Source organism: Orcinus orca, chromosome 5 (assembly GCF_937001465.1).
Source record: "Orcinus orca chromosome 5, mOrcOrc1.1, whole genome shotgun sequence".
NCBI lineage: Eukaryota > Metazoa > Chordata > Mammalia > Artiodactyla > Delphinidae > Orcinus > Orcinus orca.
In genome coordinates, this window is record NC_064563.1 from 45,107,237 (window position 1) to 45,123,722 (window position 16,486).

The 16,486-nt window shown below is 37.4% G+C and overlaps 2 protein-coding genes across 4 annotated transcripts in view; one reads left to right on the top strand and one right to left on the bottom strand.

Annotated features, from left to right (window-relative positions):
• Positions 1-4,142, bottom strand: part of IFT80 (intraflagellar transport 80) — a 106,340-nt gene extending 102,198 nt beyond the window's left edge. For both annotated transcript variants that reach the window (XM_049710515.1, XM_049710508.1), the window contains exon 1: positions 3,800-4,142. The gene's annotated coding sequence lies outside the window, so the exon portion shown is untranslated. The remainder of the gene's footprint in view (positions 1-3,799) is intronic.
• Positions 4,143-4,250: 108 nt separating this feature from the next.
• SMC4 (structural maintenance of chromosomes 4) overlaps positions 4,251-16,486 on the top strand; it is a 34,698-nt gene continuing 22,462 nt past the window's right edge. Inside the window, exons 1-6 of one of the 2 annotated variants that reach the window (XM_049710501.1) lie at positions 4,251-4,359; positions 5,542-5,685; positions 6,571-6,749; positions 7,119-7,310; positions 8,882-9,058; positions 16,215-16,379. In XM_049710501.1, the coding sequence (XP_049566458.1) occupies positions 5,547-5,685; positions 6,571-6,749; positions 7,119-7,310; positions 8,882-9,058; positions 16,215-16,379 (852 nt within the window). In that variant the 5' untranslated portion in view covers positions 4,251-4,359; positions 5,542-5,546. Of the gene's footprint in view, positions 4,419-5,541; positions 5,686-6,570; positions 6,750-7,118; positions 7,311-8,881; positions 9,059-16,214; positions 16,380-16,486 lie in introns of both variants that reach the window. The other variant, XM_004281853.4, reaches the window with a different exon arrangement.

Sequence of the window (16,486 nt, forward strand, 5' to 3'; positions counted from 1 at the left end):
TGCACTTTGTTTTCTTCTGTATACAAAATGGGGTTAATAATGCCTACCTCACAGGTTGGTTATGATGATTAAATGAGATAAAGTAGACATGAGGTTAAAAAAAAAAAAAGGCATCTTACAAATGTCCAGTAGAGTGCCTGAAACATAGTAAGAACTTAATAACTGTTAGCTATTTATAGTGAAAATTGGTGTTTTTGTCACCCTGCATATATTCACTCTTTTCCTAGCTACAAAGAATTTCTTCTTGGAGCACCACTTCCTCACTCTTAGCCATATGGCTTCAGTGGAGCTAGCATGAGACCTAGGCTTAAGTCAATTAGAGATCTCCAATAGAAACTTTTATTTAACTAAAAGATGGGGAAGAAAGACACTTCTTAACCCCCAGGTCTTTAAGTTTAGGAAATTTGAGGCTAGAGTTACTGTAACACCTTACCACGGCAAGGGGAGAGCCTGGAGGTGTCAGAGACCACTACGTGAAGCCTGAGAATAATGCCAAGACAAGGAAATGCAAAGCAGAACAAAGAAAGAAGCACAATCCTAGTGTGTTTGTTTGAACACTGAATCCAGTTATACTCACCTAACTTTTTGGTTATGGAAGTTAATTTTTTTTTCTCAAGACAATTTGGATTGGATTTTCTGTCACTTGTAATCTACAAAGTCCTCCCTGAGACATTACTATAATTATTTCTTCTTCCTATATTCTAAGAATGTACATTCTCTAGTGCTATCCTCTCTCTACTCACAACCTTAAAAATCTAATCTATTTTTAGTGTCCCAACTATTCTTGTAACTCTATCTCACCCTATTTTCTCTTCTGAACTATATTCTCCACCTCTAATGCCCACTGTATATACCTTTCCTAATCTCAACCTATATGAATAAAAACAAACTCATTTTTCAAAACAGTCCATCCCCCAAAACTGCTCCATTTCCTCACTTCCCATTTTTTTCTGTGTTAAGATAGGTGAGAGTTTCAACAAGACTGGTGTTCTAGGGGGCTTATATTATCAAGAGGAATATTCATTACTATCTCTCCTGTCTCTATATCCAATTTATTCATCTTGAACAATATTCTCTAAGTATTTATACATTACTTACATAAATTCATGTTTATTCATTTTGATCTATTATTTAATGTCTAATTAATCCAAATATTCACAATTAATTACAAACTTTGTTAATATTTTAAACATTTACCCACAAATCTAATTTCAGACTTTATGAAATGCTGTAACCACATTAGAAATGCTGTAACCACATTAGAAGGTAGACAAAACACATATTATTATAATGATGACAAAATCTAACTATGCACTTAAAGAATTGCAAATGTTAATTTTAATTCTATTCCAATTTTTCCCCTTGAACTTATTCTTATTTCTTCCTGTGGGGTACAACTTTTTGAAATATAAAAAGTAAGCGTTCTCTTCTCAGACTGCCTGAAATTATAGATAATGGTTGTTAGTAGATGATTTTGGACCAGAAAGATGAGACTTGGTTATACTTTCCAAGATCATTGTAACCTAGTCCATCCCAATTGGACCAGCTTCTTTTTATCCAAAGTACTGGCAGGGATCAATCAAGTCTTTATTTCTTGTGATCCTAATCTCTTCTCAAATCACTTCTTCACTTTTTCTGAGTGCCCTACTTTCACTCTAGATTTGTCTCCACTGTAGCTGTTTGTTATGAATTTCTTTCCTATGTTATACAACCTGGTTTAAGTCTGCTTAAAAAATATTTATTCTGAGTGGAGCATGGTTAGGTTCAACTAAATCTAAAGCTATTGGTCACTTTATTGATTTACTGAAATTACATTTCTTATCAGTCACTAAGACCAATCATTATTTAAAGCAACCATCAAAGGCAGTAAAACTAGGATTTATTTGTGACTTATCTTTCTTATCGCCTCATCACTAATCCAGGGATTCATAAAAAATAGAATCTGACTAACTTTAAGGGTTCAGACTCTTAACCATTAAAACCTACAAAAGCTATAGATTTTCCCCCAAAATGTGTCCAGATTTTTACCTTTCTACTGCATAGGCACCTCCTACATGGAGGACTGGACAGTAATAATCCAACTAAGCCATGCCTGATCTCAGTCTCTTTCCCTTTTTACACATCCCACATAACTACTGTTAATTTTTTTTTTACCAAGTCATTCCTTAGCTCAAAATTTTTCTAATATTTTGAAAACATCCTTGACCTGGCTTTCAAAACCCTTCATAAACTAATCTTCTAACTTGACATCCCATTATTCATCCTTAGCACATACCCTAATAAGGTCAATGTCATAAACACAGCAGTACCAAATGCATATAGTGTGTGTGCTAGACAATCATAAACAATCCTATGAGGTAGGTATTATATGCTGGTTTTATAATAAAAAATCTCAGAGATTGATAAATTGAGTAAACTGTCTAAGCATGTAGCTAAAAAAATGATGAGATTTGGGACTCTTGTTATCTGTTACATCTTTCTACTACATCATGCTGTCTCCCATATACATAACTCAATTTGGTCTAGTCTTTGCTTTTTTCATGGTTAATATCTCTCCAACTCAGTTGTAATAGTGTTTTACAGACTGCAAAATTCCAAAAGATTCCAGATGTTTTCAAAGAGAACTGATTGCTACATTTTCTTGTACACCTACCAGCCAAATTTTTTTTTCACTAAGCTTTATTGTCTGTAGTTTGTCTTATGAAAACAATAATTTTTTTCAACTTATATTACCTCAAATATAAAGGTATATTACAATATCAAGTCAATGTTTATTCAAATCACACCAGTCTCCCAACCTCACCAAATTCTTACACTTGAGGGGAGTGTCCTCCACACCTCCTCTTGAGAAACACTGAACCTGAATATGCTCCTCAGGGCAAGAGTCATACTTACTTACTTAGAATGACAATGTAAATTCATTCATAAAGCAGATATACTGGGGCTTGAGTATGCCAAGTCCTAAGTCTACAAAAGTTAAAAGGGGGAATAAAAGAGGCTCCCAGTTCTCAATGTCAAGTACTTAAGAGTTGCTGAATAAATGCTTGTTGGACATAGTCAAATCAATTAATGGTTAACATTGTGAGGGATTAGGATCACGTTTGAGAATCTGATCAAAGTTCTGGGAACACTAACTCCCCAGAAAAATTCACAAGCACCCAGAATTTTGTATACGATTTCGGGGGCGGGGGGCGGGGGAGGGGAAGTGGAGAAGAGGTGGTATGAACTCCTCTGAATTCCAATCACCTACCACCAGATCCACAAACTCCTGGCTAAAAACCTACTAGCAAAACTAAAAACCTACTAGCAAAACTAGATTCTCTGGGAACAGGTATACTTGCTTAATAATCCTGATTATGCCTGACAGTGCAATGTATACAAAAGCTACTTAAGAAATATCTGCTGATCAATAATTTTCTCATACCCAGACACCAGCAAATCGTTTCTTCCATTACAGAGTCTTTCAGACAAATGATTTTAAAAACGCGAAACCCCCTTTCACTAGTGACATTAATGACCTAACACCAATAATTCGAAATCATTATTTTGCTTTTCACTACACGATCATTCACCAATCCAGGTTTTCTCTTCTCCTTGTTACCCCTCTACTCCCTCCAAACTCAGGGCTTCCTCCTTTGCATCCCAAAAGCTACGTCCAGAGCCGCACCGCCCCCAGGGAGACGGAAAATAACTGATGCTCCACTCCGCACACACCCTCATAGCAGGGAAGGTGGATCCAGTAATGGCTACAACTTCCAAACCCTTTCCTCACCTCTCGCCTAGAAGTAAAGAGATTTACCTTAAGTGACAGGAAAGCGGTGGCGATCGTACTCACAGAAGTGGGACCAGTTACCAAGAAGCCTCGGGCCTCTCTGTCACCATAGCGACTCCTAAGAGCTAAGCTCACTCCATCTTCCCGCGATACTTCCCTGCCGGGCGTCACCCGAGCAGGCCCTAGACCCCGCCCCTCAGCGAGCTCGCCCTCTCCTTAAGGGGCGTCATTGGACGACTGAGCTTTGCCTTTAGCTGTGGGCGGAGCCTCACTCTATTTTTTTTATCTTTTTCAAAATTCTCAAAGTTTTTTAAAAAATATTTTTTATAAGAGTGCTATTGCCGTAGGCCCACGGAAAACATTGTTTCGCTTTTCTTATTCACTTAATAGAAAACGTCCCCTGCCGCCTGGGTCCCGCCAGCAGTTCGCGCATGCGCGTAAGCCACCAGAAAATGGCGGCGATAATCGCCGCATTTTTTTCAAATTAGTGGTTCCCAGAAAGCATTGCGCGCATTTGTAACGAATTTCCGTTCGAGTTTGTATTTTAGGCGCCATTTTCGAGTGAAGGACCCGCAGCCGAAACACCGGTAGGAGAGGGGGGGTATGCAACCGTTTCCAACCTTGGTCTGAGTGGACTATCCGGCAGGTAAAATACTTCTTTTCCTGATCAGGTTGTCACACTCTTACTTCCTGTCCCGTCCGCGGGCTCCTGGAAAGTAGAGGCCTTGAGTTGGAGCAGCCGAAGTCTAGGCTGAGGCTGCCGCCGGGAGATTTCTCTCGCTGTCACCCCTCCCCCCCTCGGCCGCTCCCCGGCAGTCGAGGCTCCCGCGCGCTTCTCCCGGGCGCCACTTCTCTGAGCCACATAAGCGTTGCTCAGGAGACTGGGGACCCGGGGGGGGGGTGGTTAGGGGGAGCCTCTCAGCCTCGCAGACCTCTTCTCAGAAATCTCGATCTTGGTCGGACTCTAGCGTGGCCCCCTGCCCGTCTCACTTCCCGCAAGGGACTAACCACCGGGTCTGAGCCCTTAACTGGTGACCTTTCGTAGTTTATTGTCCAACGGGATTCTGCCGCGGACCCCGGAGGGACAGACCCCTGCCACCTCAAGGCTATTGAACCGGAGCCGGCGCTGCCGGCTTCCGATTTGAAAATCGCGAGTGGTCGGACCCGGCCGGACTGTAGAGAGCAGACCTCAAAGACCCCGGGGCGTCCGCTGCGCCGAGGGCTAAATGGCGGGGAGAGGAAAGTGGGCGGCTCGCCGCCAGTTGGTTCTTCGCTGCTCTGGGAAGAGGTGATAGATAGCCCTTCAAACGAACTCTTGTCTCTTAGAATCTGTGCGCTTGCATCCCTAGCCCAGAGAGCGTGGGAATGTCCGCAAATGCTAGCGTATGGGAATTGCTTCGTTTAGAAATTACGTTAGAATAGTCTTTCACACTTATACTGTGGGCGGACGGCGGGGGTGCATTAAAAAGTAAAAAGAACCTAAGCAGTTGCTCTGTTCTTGCTTGATCCCCAAGCACGTCTAGGTTTTCCCACTTGCTTAGGACTTAAGAAAACGAATCCCGCCTTCTTGGCACTTGAGTTTTTGGTGCCTTCTTTCTCGAGGACCCGCTGGCGTTAGCGGGGTTTGACGACGGGGCTCTGGAAAACGGGTGGACGGAGTTTTCCCGGAGTGGGACGGGGTGAGCCCGTCTCACCGGGAGTGGGGGGGGGGGGGACATACCGGCACTGGCCCGCGGCCCGACTTGCTCCCGGCTCTCCCTCGGCCCCAGCGACCATGCCCCGTAAAGGCACCCAGCCCTCCACCGCCCGGCGCAGAGAGGAAGGGCCGCCGCAGTCCCCGGACGGCGCCAGCAGCGACGCGGAGCCCGAGCCGCCTCCCGGCCGCGCGGGGAGCCTCGCGCCTGCCACCGCAGGTGAGTGGCCCTTCGCGACGTCGCGGGCAAGCGCGGGGGAGACCCGGGTGCATCCGCGCCCAACCCAGGACTGGCTGGTGTTCTTGGGCGCGGACAAGAGGGGCTGCGAGGTTGACATCTGAAGGTCAGGTAGAGCCGCTCAAGAAAGCGATTTGGCGATTTTCACAGATTAGACAATGTGCAATCGGTGTAACGGTGCCGGAGGGGATGGGGGCGAGTAAATAGCTTCAATTCTGAATTTCTGTTCATTGTCTTCTATTTCCACGGAAATCGACACGGTCAGCCAGGAGCTAGTGGACTGGTTTTCAGACAGAGTCAGCCTGACTGTAATAATAATGATGAAAAGTTTCTTGACCCTGTAACTTCACCTTCGTGGTCTTAAATTGCTAAGAGAAGATGATAATTTACTCGAAACTACCGTAGCTTTTGTGAGTCCAGGAACTGAATGACATGAAACCCCTGTGACAGTGTCTCTAGAGCTCGCGAGTGTCCAAAGTTAAGGTTCCAGGTGCTCACAGATACGGAGAGAGTTGGATCTAGAGCCTTAGGATTTAACCACCTGTTTAGACAGGGAGCAGGGAATCAAGTGGTTGTGGATTTCCCAGATTTGCATGACGATGTAGTGTTTCGGCTCCTAAAAGGTATATTTCTATAGGATTTTGTGACTGGTCGCATTTCTTTCAAGAATTTCTTTTTTGATAAAACCAAACCAAAAGATTCTCATCCCCTGTGAGTTTAGGATAATACTATATTTGAGTGAAAATACAGATTACTACGTTTCATAAATAACATCTCTCCAGAGATGAGCAGGCAGTAGTCCTCCGAACTAATTGCACTAATGCAGGCTTTTTTCCCCTTGTTTTCCCTTTCCTTTGACTGACTTAGAGACTCCAAGTGAGGAAATAGATAATAGAAGTTTAGAAGAGATTTTGAATAGCATCCCTCCTCCCCCACCTCCAGCAATGACCAATGAAGCTGGAGCTCCTCGTCTTATGATAACTCATATTGTAAACCAGAACTTCAAGTCCTATGCTGGGGAAAAAATTCTGGGACCTTTCCATAAGGTATTTGACCTTTTTAAAATAACTGTTGTAATGCGTCTTTAGTATAAAATGTTTCAATTTTGTAGTTATTGTATTTATGCTGATTGATTAAAAATACGGTATGTTTCCTATGCTTTTAACAACTGAAATTAGCTTTTGTTTGGTTATCTTTTGGTACCTCTCTTTATAAAGTTTTCCACACTGAATAGAATTGGTGGGTTTTCTGTTTGAAAGGAGTATTTCCTCTTTAACTCTAAGAATGAATTTTGTAAAAAGTCTGAGTTAAAATTAGAATATGGTGTTATTTAAAGTGTTGAAGCTTGTGATATAAGAGACATGATATATGAAAACAGCTATCTTTAACTTTTTTTTTTTCCTGTTTTTATGCAGCGCTTTTCCTGTATTATTGGGCCAAATGGCAGTGGCAAATCTAATGTTATTGATTCTATGCTTTTTGTGTTTGGCTATCGAGCACAAAAAATAAGATCTAAAAAACTCTCAGTTCTAATACACAATTCTGATGAACACAAGGATATTCAGAGTTGTACTGTAGAAGTTCATTTTCAAAAGATAATTGATAAGGTAAGGGACTTTGTTTAATTATTTGCAACTTCAAGTAAGGAGCACAAAGGATTTCAATACGTTGCACATTTTATTATTTTTGGCTTAAATTGGCTCGTAAAAATTAGTATATGGTTAAAGCAGAACCAATATTTATTTCATTACCTCCATGACCATATTTTCTTTTTGAGGATTGGTGGTAGTGGCTGTTAAACTTAAAATATTAAAATTTTTAGCCAGGGAAATGAATTATAAGTAGCTAATAATAATGCTTACCTTTTTGGTGTAAAACATTGAGCAGTTTTAATATCCCGAGTACCAAGTAAGCATTCTTTTACTATAAATTTTGGATTCATTTTTAAAGTTATGTTTTTATTGCTTTCAGATAAGTTACCTAAACTTGAAAATGTTAAACAGTTTGACTAAGTTTACCATCTCCCTTATTTCGCATTAAATTTAATGTTACTAGTAGTCATCTGTATAGGTGGTACGAAAGAGCTTTGCTTCAGTTTGAAGTAAACTACCCTTTTAAAACAGGAAAGGGTAAGGTAACATGTTTGTTTTCTAGAAGAGGAGACAATTATAGGTAAAATGCCTATTTAGATTATTCACTTGGCTCTGTTGGTATTGGGGTTTTTTTTCTCTTCTATTTAATAATTAACTTTTGAAATACGTGGTTCAAAAATGACTGACTGGAACCTAAAAATGACGCCCAACATCACCAGTAGAAAACTAATTACATAATGAAATGAGGTTGTGATTTGGCCTCTAGGTCTTGTTTTGGTTTGGTTTTGTTTTTTAATTTTAATATAAACAGCTTTAAATCTACATGGTGGTATATATTTTAATTTTGTTTCTTAGTGCTTTTCTATTGTACAGTTTTGTTGGAAAGTAGATTGCCAGTAAATCAGATTTGATTCCATTGCTTATTAATTACACTTGATTTGTGTAAATTTTAAAAACCATGATTTCAAAATGACATAGATTTTAAAGGAAAGCAAGTTTTAATGTTAAAGCAGATTTGCACTTCATTTTTTAAATTTGTTTGATTAAAAAAATAGGGGAATGTAGTTGTCAATTCTTTGCAATTTTTTTTACCTTCAATTAATGACATATTCTTCACCCAAAAAAGGAAAAAAACTAAGCTGTATCATCCAACTACTATACCTTCCTTCCATTTTCCTCAAATCATCTCTTGCAGCTTTTTTTTAATGGACTAGTAATCTGTCAACATGGTTTAATAATTTGGGTGAGTTTCTTTTGGATACAGTGGGTTTCTTGTGCCCCTTCATCAATTCTTTTCTCAGTCGAATATGTTTTTAGGCTTGAAGGTGGGGTGTTTTCTTTTTTGTTTGTTTGGTTGCATTGACTTTTTGGTTTTTGTGATCTACGAGGAAAGAATCAAAGAACTTGAAAAATTATTTCTAATCTTAGCTAAGATTAATTCTAAGAACTATTGTCAGTTTATGTGCATATTCAATTGAAGTTCTTAAGCCATAGAATTGGTTTCAGTATGAAGTGAGTGAAATTTGGAGCAAACCTCTGACTTAATACCAACAATTGTTTTCTGGTTTTGTTTTTCCTCAAAACAGGAAGGGGATGATTATGAAGTAGTTCCTAACAGTAACTTTTATGTATCCAGAACGGCCTACAGAGATAATACGTCTGTTTATCACATAAGTGGGAAGAAGAAAACATTTAAGGATGTTGGAAATCTTCTTCGAAGCCATGGAATTGACTTGGACCATAATAGATTTTTAATCTTACAGGTAAATTTATTAAAGATATTAGAGGTTCTCTCGTTCTTCCCCCCCCCCCTTTTTTTTAAAATAAAGTGTAAGGAATTTTTCCCTATTGGATGAATCCTGTATTTTTGAGGCCTTAAAGTACTGTAGCAGCACATCATGGTTTACATACTACAGTCAAGATGCGAATCATTATTTGCTGCTCTAGAAATTTAAGGAAATTCATTCAGAACTGTAATTTCATCATCATATGCTCATTCTATGTTTGGATGGACTGACATACTTGTTCCGCTCTAGCAGCACGTAAATATTGGCGTAGTAAAATAAATATTAAACACCAATATTATTGTGCTGCTTTAGCGTGACAGGGACATAGCAACTATTTATCATTTCTGTTTGTATTTCTTTTTAAAATAACATTTTAAATGAGATTTGTTATCTTTTAATAGTTCCTTTCCTTTACTTTTGTTCTTTGTCATCTCTACTAATATTATATACTCGAAAGAAAAAACTCTATATACTTGGTGTTTCACAAATTTACCTGAGCACCTAACTGATTTAACTTTTTTTTTTTTTTAATGCTTAGAATGGTCAATTAAAAGCTTATTCAAGCTCTTTGTTTTGTTTCAAATGGCCTACTTGAACCACTTCTACTGGAAGATCAGAAAGTAACTGATATTTCATTCTTAAGTATCACAACTTTTAAAGTCTTTTTAAAGGGGTATAAAATTAAGTACCTGGTGTTAAGCTGATTTTTATTAGAAACCCTGTATTCTTTATCTGAGTAAAGATATTTTCTATCAGTGTTGTTTGGTAAGAAAAATTCCTTATCTTCTCTATGTCTTACCTTTCAAAAAAGTTCTTAGTGTAAAACATGGCTTTGTCAGACATATTAAAATTCCCTTTTGATTTGAGGCTATCTTCTTTTCCTTTGTCCTACCTACAATCACCAAGAGCATAATAATAAGAGGAAAACTATATTGTGATATAGAAATAGCTGCTAATATTCTTTAGTGTCCTGTACTACTGATTTTAAACTAACTTGGGAATTTTGGTTTGATACTAAAAGTTTGATTAGTATGACTGAGTGTTCCCAGTAAGAAACTTATAAAGTGTTAGCCTCTGTTTCCATTTTAGTCTATATTCTTCAACTGCTTTTTTTAAAAAAATGTTACTTTTAGACGTACATAGTGTATGTAGAAGGTAAAGAAATATTCTGGGATGACTTATATTAATATTTTCAGTTCATTTGTAATACTTCTATAACCCAAACTTATTTTAAAATGGATGTTGGGAAATCAGCAGCAGATATATTTCTAAATAAGATTTGAATTTACATAAATGTGGGATTAAAGCTGTGTGTGTGTGTGTTTTAATCAGATTTAACTTTTATGGACTTTTGTATTCTGGGATTTGATTTTGTTAATTATGGATTAAAGATGCCCCTTTAGAATACTAAATTTGATAGTGATACCATTTTGCAGGAACCTATCATTGTGTTTATCTTATTTGCTGTTTATTTACTGTCACACAGGGATAATCAAAGTTTTACACCTGTGCGTAGACTCATCAAAATAGGCTGCATTTTAACCCTTGAAACAGTGATTTTTTTCCCTTGATATTGCCTCTGTATACATAATTCAGTTAATAAAGGGAGCTAAATAAAGTAACTTCCCAAAGATGTAAATAAGAGTAGTTTTTAAATTGTAAACTTTATATTAAATATGTGCTTCTTAAATGCCCAGGATGCTTAAGCCATTTGTCCTCATAATAATCTCAACCTTTTTATGTCATCATAATAGTTATGTTGTTTAAATCATTTTTAATACCGAGATGAACTTTCCACGTTAACAAATTGAATTCCATTTGATTAAATTTACAGATAAGAGCCTTAGAAACTCACCTGTTAGGAAGAAGAAACAGGGATTGGACTAGATAGAACTAATGATGCCCTATTTAAAAGTTTGAGGGAAAGTGGCAGTGGTTTCTATGGATTTTTATTTAGTTCCTTATCAAAATCTTAGACTCCTGCACTAGAGATTTAAAGCATTTGAAGGTAAGTAAGAATGCAGTTTTCATTACCTTATCTCCCACTAAATAACATCTTAAAAACTAGCTGTGGTTTGGGAGGCTGGGAACTTGGAGACATCAGAATATCATCATCTAAGACATAAGTGATTACTTTGAATAAAATGTATAGGCTGTTTGGCCAGTGGTAGTGATTAACAACCTAAGTAATATAAATCCAGCTCAAGTGAAAACTTATTTTTAAGACTAAAAAGCACTAAAGTTTAGAAGTCCATAAGGGTAAACTTTTTTTTTTTTTAAGTATTTATAATGGTATAGTAGGGTCTTCAAGTAGGCAATTCTAGTATTTGAAGTCATTTAAAATTTCATCGTTGACTATTTGAATGAATTCCTAGTGAGTCACTATGCTGAGATGCTATAAATGATACAAAAATGGTAGAATTCCGTTTCTTGTCCTTAGAGGCACTTAATACACATGCCTTCCAAAAGTGTTAGACTATAATTGGCCGTTGTGCTTTTTATGTTTGTACATTTCCCTGTTTATATATACCTTGTTTGGGAGCTGTTGTCCCATTGTTGTAACTATAAGTGTAAACAAGTAGGGTTTTTTTAGCTCTGTGTAGCATTTCATGGGTAGCTAGTTTTGTCACAATTTTCAACTTCATATGCTTTTTGTCTTCATATTATAAAATCTAAACTAAAATTTAAAACAACCAAATTTTTTTTCTTATTGTTTAGTAATTTGGAGATTGGATTAACTGAGATCTGAGTTGTTACCTAGTCATCTCTCCCTTTTTCTTTTCAGTATACTTCTTCTAAGCCTGGCATGACATATAAACTTATTTGGATTCTGGTCTTTTAGCCTGTAGAAATAAGTCTGTGCTATATCAAAAGAATTTTAGCTTTATCAATAGTACTTTAGTTATCCAAAAGTGTCTTGTTCAACCGCCTCAACTGTATGAAAGAAAATAGGAAACTACCCCTAAGCATCCAAAATAGATAGCCAGCAGTTTACCTCCTAAAGCATTGTCCTTTCTGTTTATGCACTTAATTTAGACAGATACTAACCTCAGTCATTTGGTTTCTTGCCCTCTGTTAGTTCACAAAGAGCAATTAGAATAAAATTTATCAGAATAAGAGAAAGAACAATAACTTACATTACAGTGGAAAATGGAGAAAATAAAAATATTGCCAAGGCAAAATAAAATTTCAAAGCCTAGTAAATCTGGGCCGTTTAATTTTGATGCAAACACCCATATTTACCTTAAACCTTCAGGTCTTATTAGGAAAAAAGCTTTGTTATAGCTATATACTACAGTTTCCTGTGGTTCTTGCTTGCTAAAACTTGGATTCTGTTTCAATAAAGATAAAAAAGCATCGTACCTATTCATTCCTCTTAGATTTTTTTTTATTTTTTTATTTTTATTTTTTTTTTGCCGTACTCAGGCCTCTCACTGTTGTGGCCTCTCCCGTTGCGGAGCACAGGCTCCAGACGCGCAGGCTCAGCAGCCATGGCTCACGGGCCCAGGCGCTCCGCAGCATATGGGATCTTCCTGGACCGGGGCACGAACCCATGTCCCCTGCATCAACAGGCGGACAGTCAACCACTGCGCCACCAGGGAAGCCCTCCTCTTAGATTTTTAAGCTATATTCTTGTAAATTAGATTATTGAGGAATGCTATAAATGAATCACAATACCCTGGTTTGCCATCCACTTGAATACGGTATGGATTAGGCCTTGGATGTTATAAATATCCTCTTGAAATACGTTTGCTATTTTTATGTTACTTTAAAAAACCACAGATGGGGCTTCCCTGGTGGTGCAGTGGTTAAGAATCCACCTGCCAATGCAGGGGACATGGGTTCGAGCCCTGGTCCGGGAAGATCCCACATGACACAGAGCAACTAGGCCCGTGTGCCACAACTACTGAGCCTGCACTCTAGAGCCCGCGAGCCACAACTACCTAGCCTACGTGCCACAACTACTGAGCCTGCACTCTAGAGCCCGTGAGCCACAACTACCTAGCCTACGTGCCACAACTACTGAAGCCTGCGCGCCTAGAGCCCATGCTCCACAAGAAGAGAAGCCACCACAATGAGAAACCTGTGCACTGCAACAAAGAGTAGAAGCCAGCACACAGCAATGAAGACCCAATGCAGCCAAAAATAAATAAATTTATTTTTTAAAAAAAACAAAACCACAGATGGTATTTCCACAGTTGCCTAGTATCTCTGATATAGTGTGAATATAAATTAAAACATAGGAAGTTACTAGTAAACAACAGTGAAAAAAATTGTTTAAAACCTTGTTTAGTATACTTAAGCTATAGAAAATAGAAATAACCGTGGGGGGGCCTACAAAACTTTGCCAGCTTCAGATGGTAGCATATAGCAACTTGAAACTTTTTTTTTTTTGTCTCATCATGCTACCACTACTTGTGATTTGGAGCTTTGAGTGGTAAGGTGACTTTAAATCCAGGGTGATGCTTTAAAATTATTTCTGAAATGTGTTGAAGGTATTTCCCTAAAACTATATTCTATAATTTCACATGGAATAGGTACATTTTCTGAAATATGAGTGGTCCTCTAAGCAGACTGTCTACCCACAGATTATACATGAAATGACACAAAATGGAAAAAGAACGAAGAAAACAAATAGTAGCAGGTAGTAAGGCAGAGGACATCAAGGAACAGAACCACAAGAAAGGTCCCAGGTTGTCATTGAAATACCACAACAGTCCTAATTGTCACATGACAGGTAGAAGGCTAAATGTTCTAATAACCTGTTGATTCAATAGTGCTAATCTGATAATAACCGGTTTTTTCGTTTGTTTTTTGTTTTTAATGAATACCATATAATAAAACTGAATGTTATATGGGACTTGAGGTGCAACTATGTTGATTCATAAACGTCCTTGTCTTTCACTTGAAAATGTTTTTTTCTACTGGGCAACCTTGTTAGAATGAAAAGAAATCAGAGCTGTATATCCTTCATTTTAATTGGAAAGGGAGGAACAAGTAACCAAAAACAAGCAACCACTATGCTTTATTCAAAGCTAGGCAGTCTCCTAATGGTGGTAATCCATCTCTTCAATAAGTAATTTGGCCAGGAAAAGTGTGATGCCTTTAGGAATATTTTTATCATTCTTACACCAAATCATAACTTCTGGTTATCTGAAAAGTGTATACTTAAATAATACCTTATAGTGATTTGACTCGGACATGTAAGTTCTCTTGGCACGGTTTTCCATTTTTCTTAAAATAAGTGTTCAGATATTCAAATTGAATTCGGTAGAATGTTAGACTATCAGGTGTCAGATATTTGGATTGTTAAACACTAATACAAAAAAGTTAAACTGACTACCACCAGATCAGTGATTTTCAGCTGGGGGTAGTTTTGCATCCTCACCCCCAGTACATTTAGCATTGTCTGGAGATAGTTAGGGCTGTTACAGCTGGGGGAAGCCTGATGCTGCTGACATCTAGTGGGTAGAGGTCCCAGATGTTATTAAACGTGCTGTGATACCCAGCCTAGCTCCCCACAACAAAGAGTATTCAGCCCAAAATGTCAGTAATGTTGCTGTTGATAAACCCTGTCTAGATAACAACTGAATAAGTCTCTTGGCTTCTTCAGTGGCTGGAGTCCCTGTTGTAATCTAAAGCTTTGGACACTCTGCCAGGCTTAAATCCTGTCTGAAACTTAAAATTGTTATGAAAATATTTGGAAAAAACTGATAATTGAAAGCAGAATAAAACATTTTATATAAATAGCTACATATTTTAAACGCTAATATTTAGTTAAAACTAATTCATACATACCCACGGTTGCAGAGAAATCTAAAAAATAACAGGCTCTTAGGATAACATTTCAGTTTGTATTTTATAATCATGTCCTGTTGTCAAAGTACAGAAAAGTGATCATCTGTAAAAAATGTTTAAAATTATGCCCTTTAATGAGTAGATTTTTTTTTTACACGGAATCTTAGTTCCCCAACCAGGGATCGAACCCATGCCCCCTGCAGTTGAAGTGTGGAACCCTAACCACTGGACCGCCAGGGAAGTCCCTAATGAGTAGATTTTAAAATAAGCTGTTTTATCTTTTCTTTTATCTTTAAATTTTTTTACCTTGTATAATTATGTTGAGGATTTTGGTAAATATGATGCTTTGTCATTAGCAAGTTTTACCCCAGATTTTTAAGGTTCATTCACAAATACATATTGTAGATATTTAAATTGAGAAAGACTATATGCTTTTTTTAATATATAATTTAAAAAGATTTTTTTCAGTCTTTGCTATCTTGCAGAAATAAAGGGGTATTTTTTTTTTCTATTTGTCCCTTTTCTTCTGTTGCAATAATATAGAGTACAAGCAGGCTACTGGTGTGAAGTAAAGTAGCAGCAATTTGCCTGAGCATTGTTCAGACAAAATTTTCTTCCCCATCAAACTAAATGGCTGCCTGGCAATCAGCCTTGAAAGTTACTGATTGTGAATTTTTTTCTTCTTTTCTCTTTGTAATTAAACTGAGTAAATACAAATATATAAATGTTAATCTAAAATTTTAATTATAGTTCAAAAGTTGTTGTAATAATGATTGCAAGCAAAAGTTTTCCAGTGTTGTATGTACCAGGATCTTTAGTTTCCAGTCAGTTGGATTTTTTCTATTAATATTATTACCATGAGAAATAGTAATATTTCCTTTTTCATTTAATGGTCTTGTTTTTAGAAAGTTACAGCATTAAGTTTGAGACATTCTTACGAAGCCCAGCGCTTGCTGAGGAACTCATAACACCAGGTTTATAGAGAAACCTTAATGATACTAACCATCTTGGGACAGGATTCCTACAGTTTAACCATGAAGGGTCTTTTTGAAAATTCTTTGTTTTAGAATAGGAGCTATAATTCTGTTAGTAGTTGAAAATGTTGCCACAGTGATTTAATTGTAGATTGTATGAATACTTTGCTGAATTTTGCTTAAAACCCTTAAGAGTATCAGTGGAGAGAACATTTTTACTTTTATTAAATGTCTTTAAACACTGATTTAAATCATTTAGTTGTTCATTACTGTTGGATTTGTTCATTGTTTCTAGTTCTCACTTAAGGTTGATGTTGCTAAACATATGCAATGAGTGTGAAATATTACTTTTTTTAAAGGGTGAAGTTGAACAAATTGCTATGATGAAACCAAAAGGCCAGACTGAACATGATGAGGGTATGCTTGAATATTTAGAAGATATAATTGGTTGTGGACGGCTAAATGAACCTATTAAAGTCTTGTGTCGGAGATTTGAAATATTAAATGAACACAGAGGAGAGAAGGTGAATCTTCTGTAGACTTTAGTTGTATTGTAAACCAGAATGTTTTCTGTATTAACTAATTTTACTGAGCTGGATATTCAAGTTATAGTCATAATTATTCAGGCAGA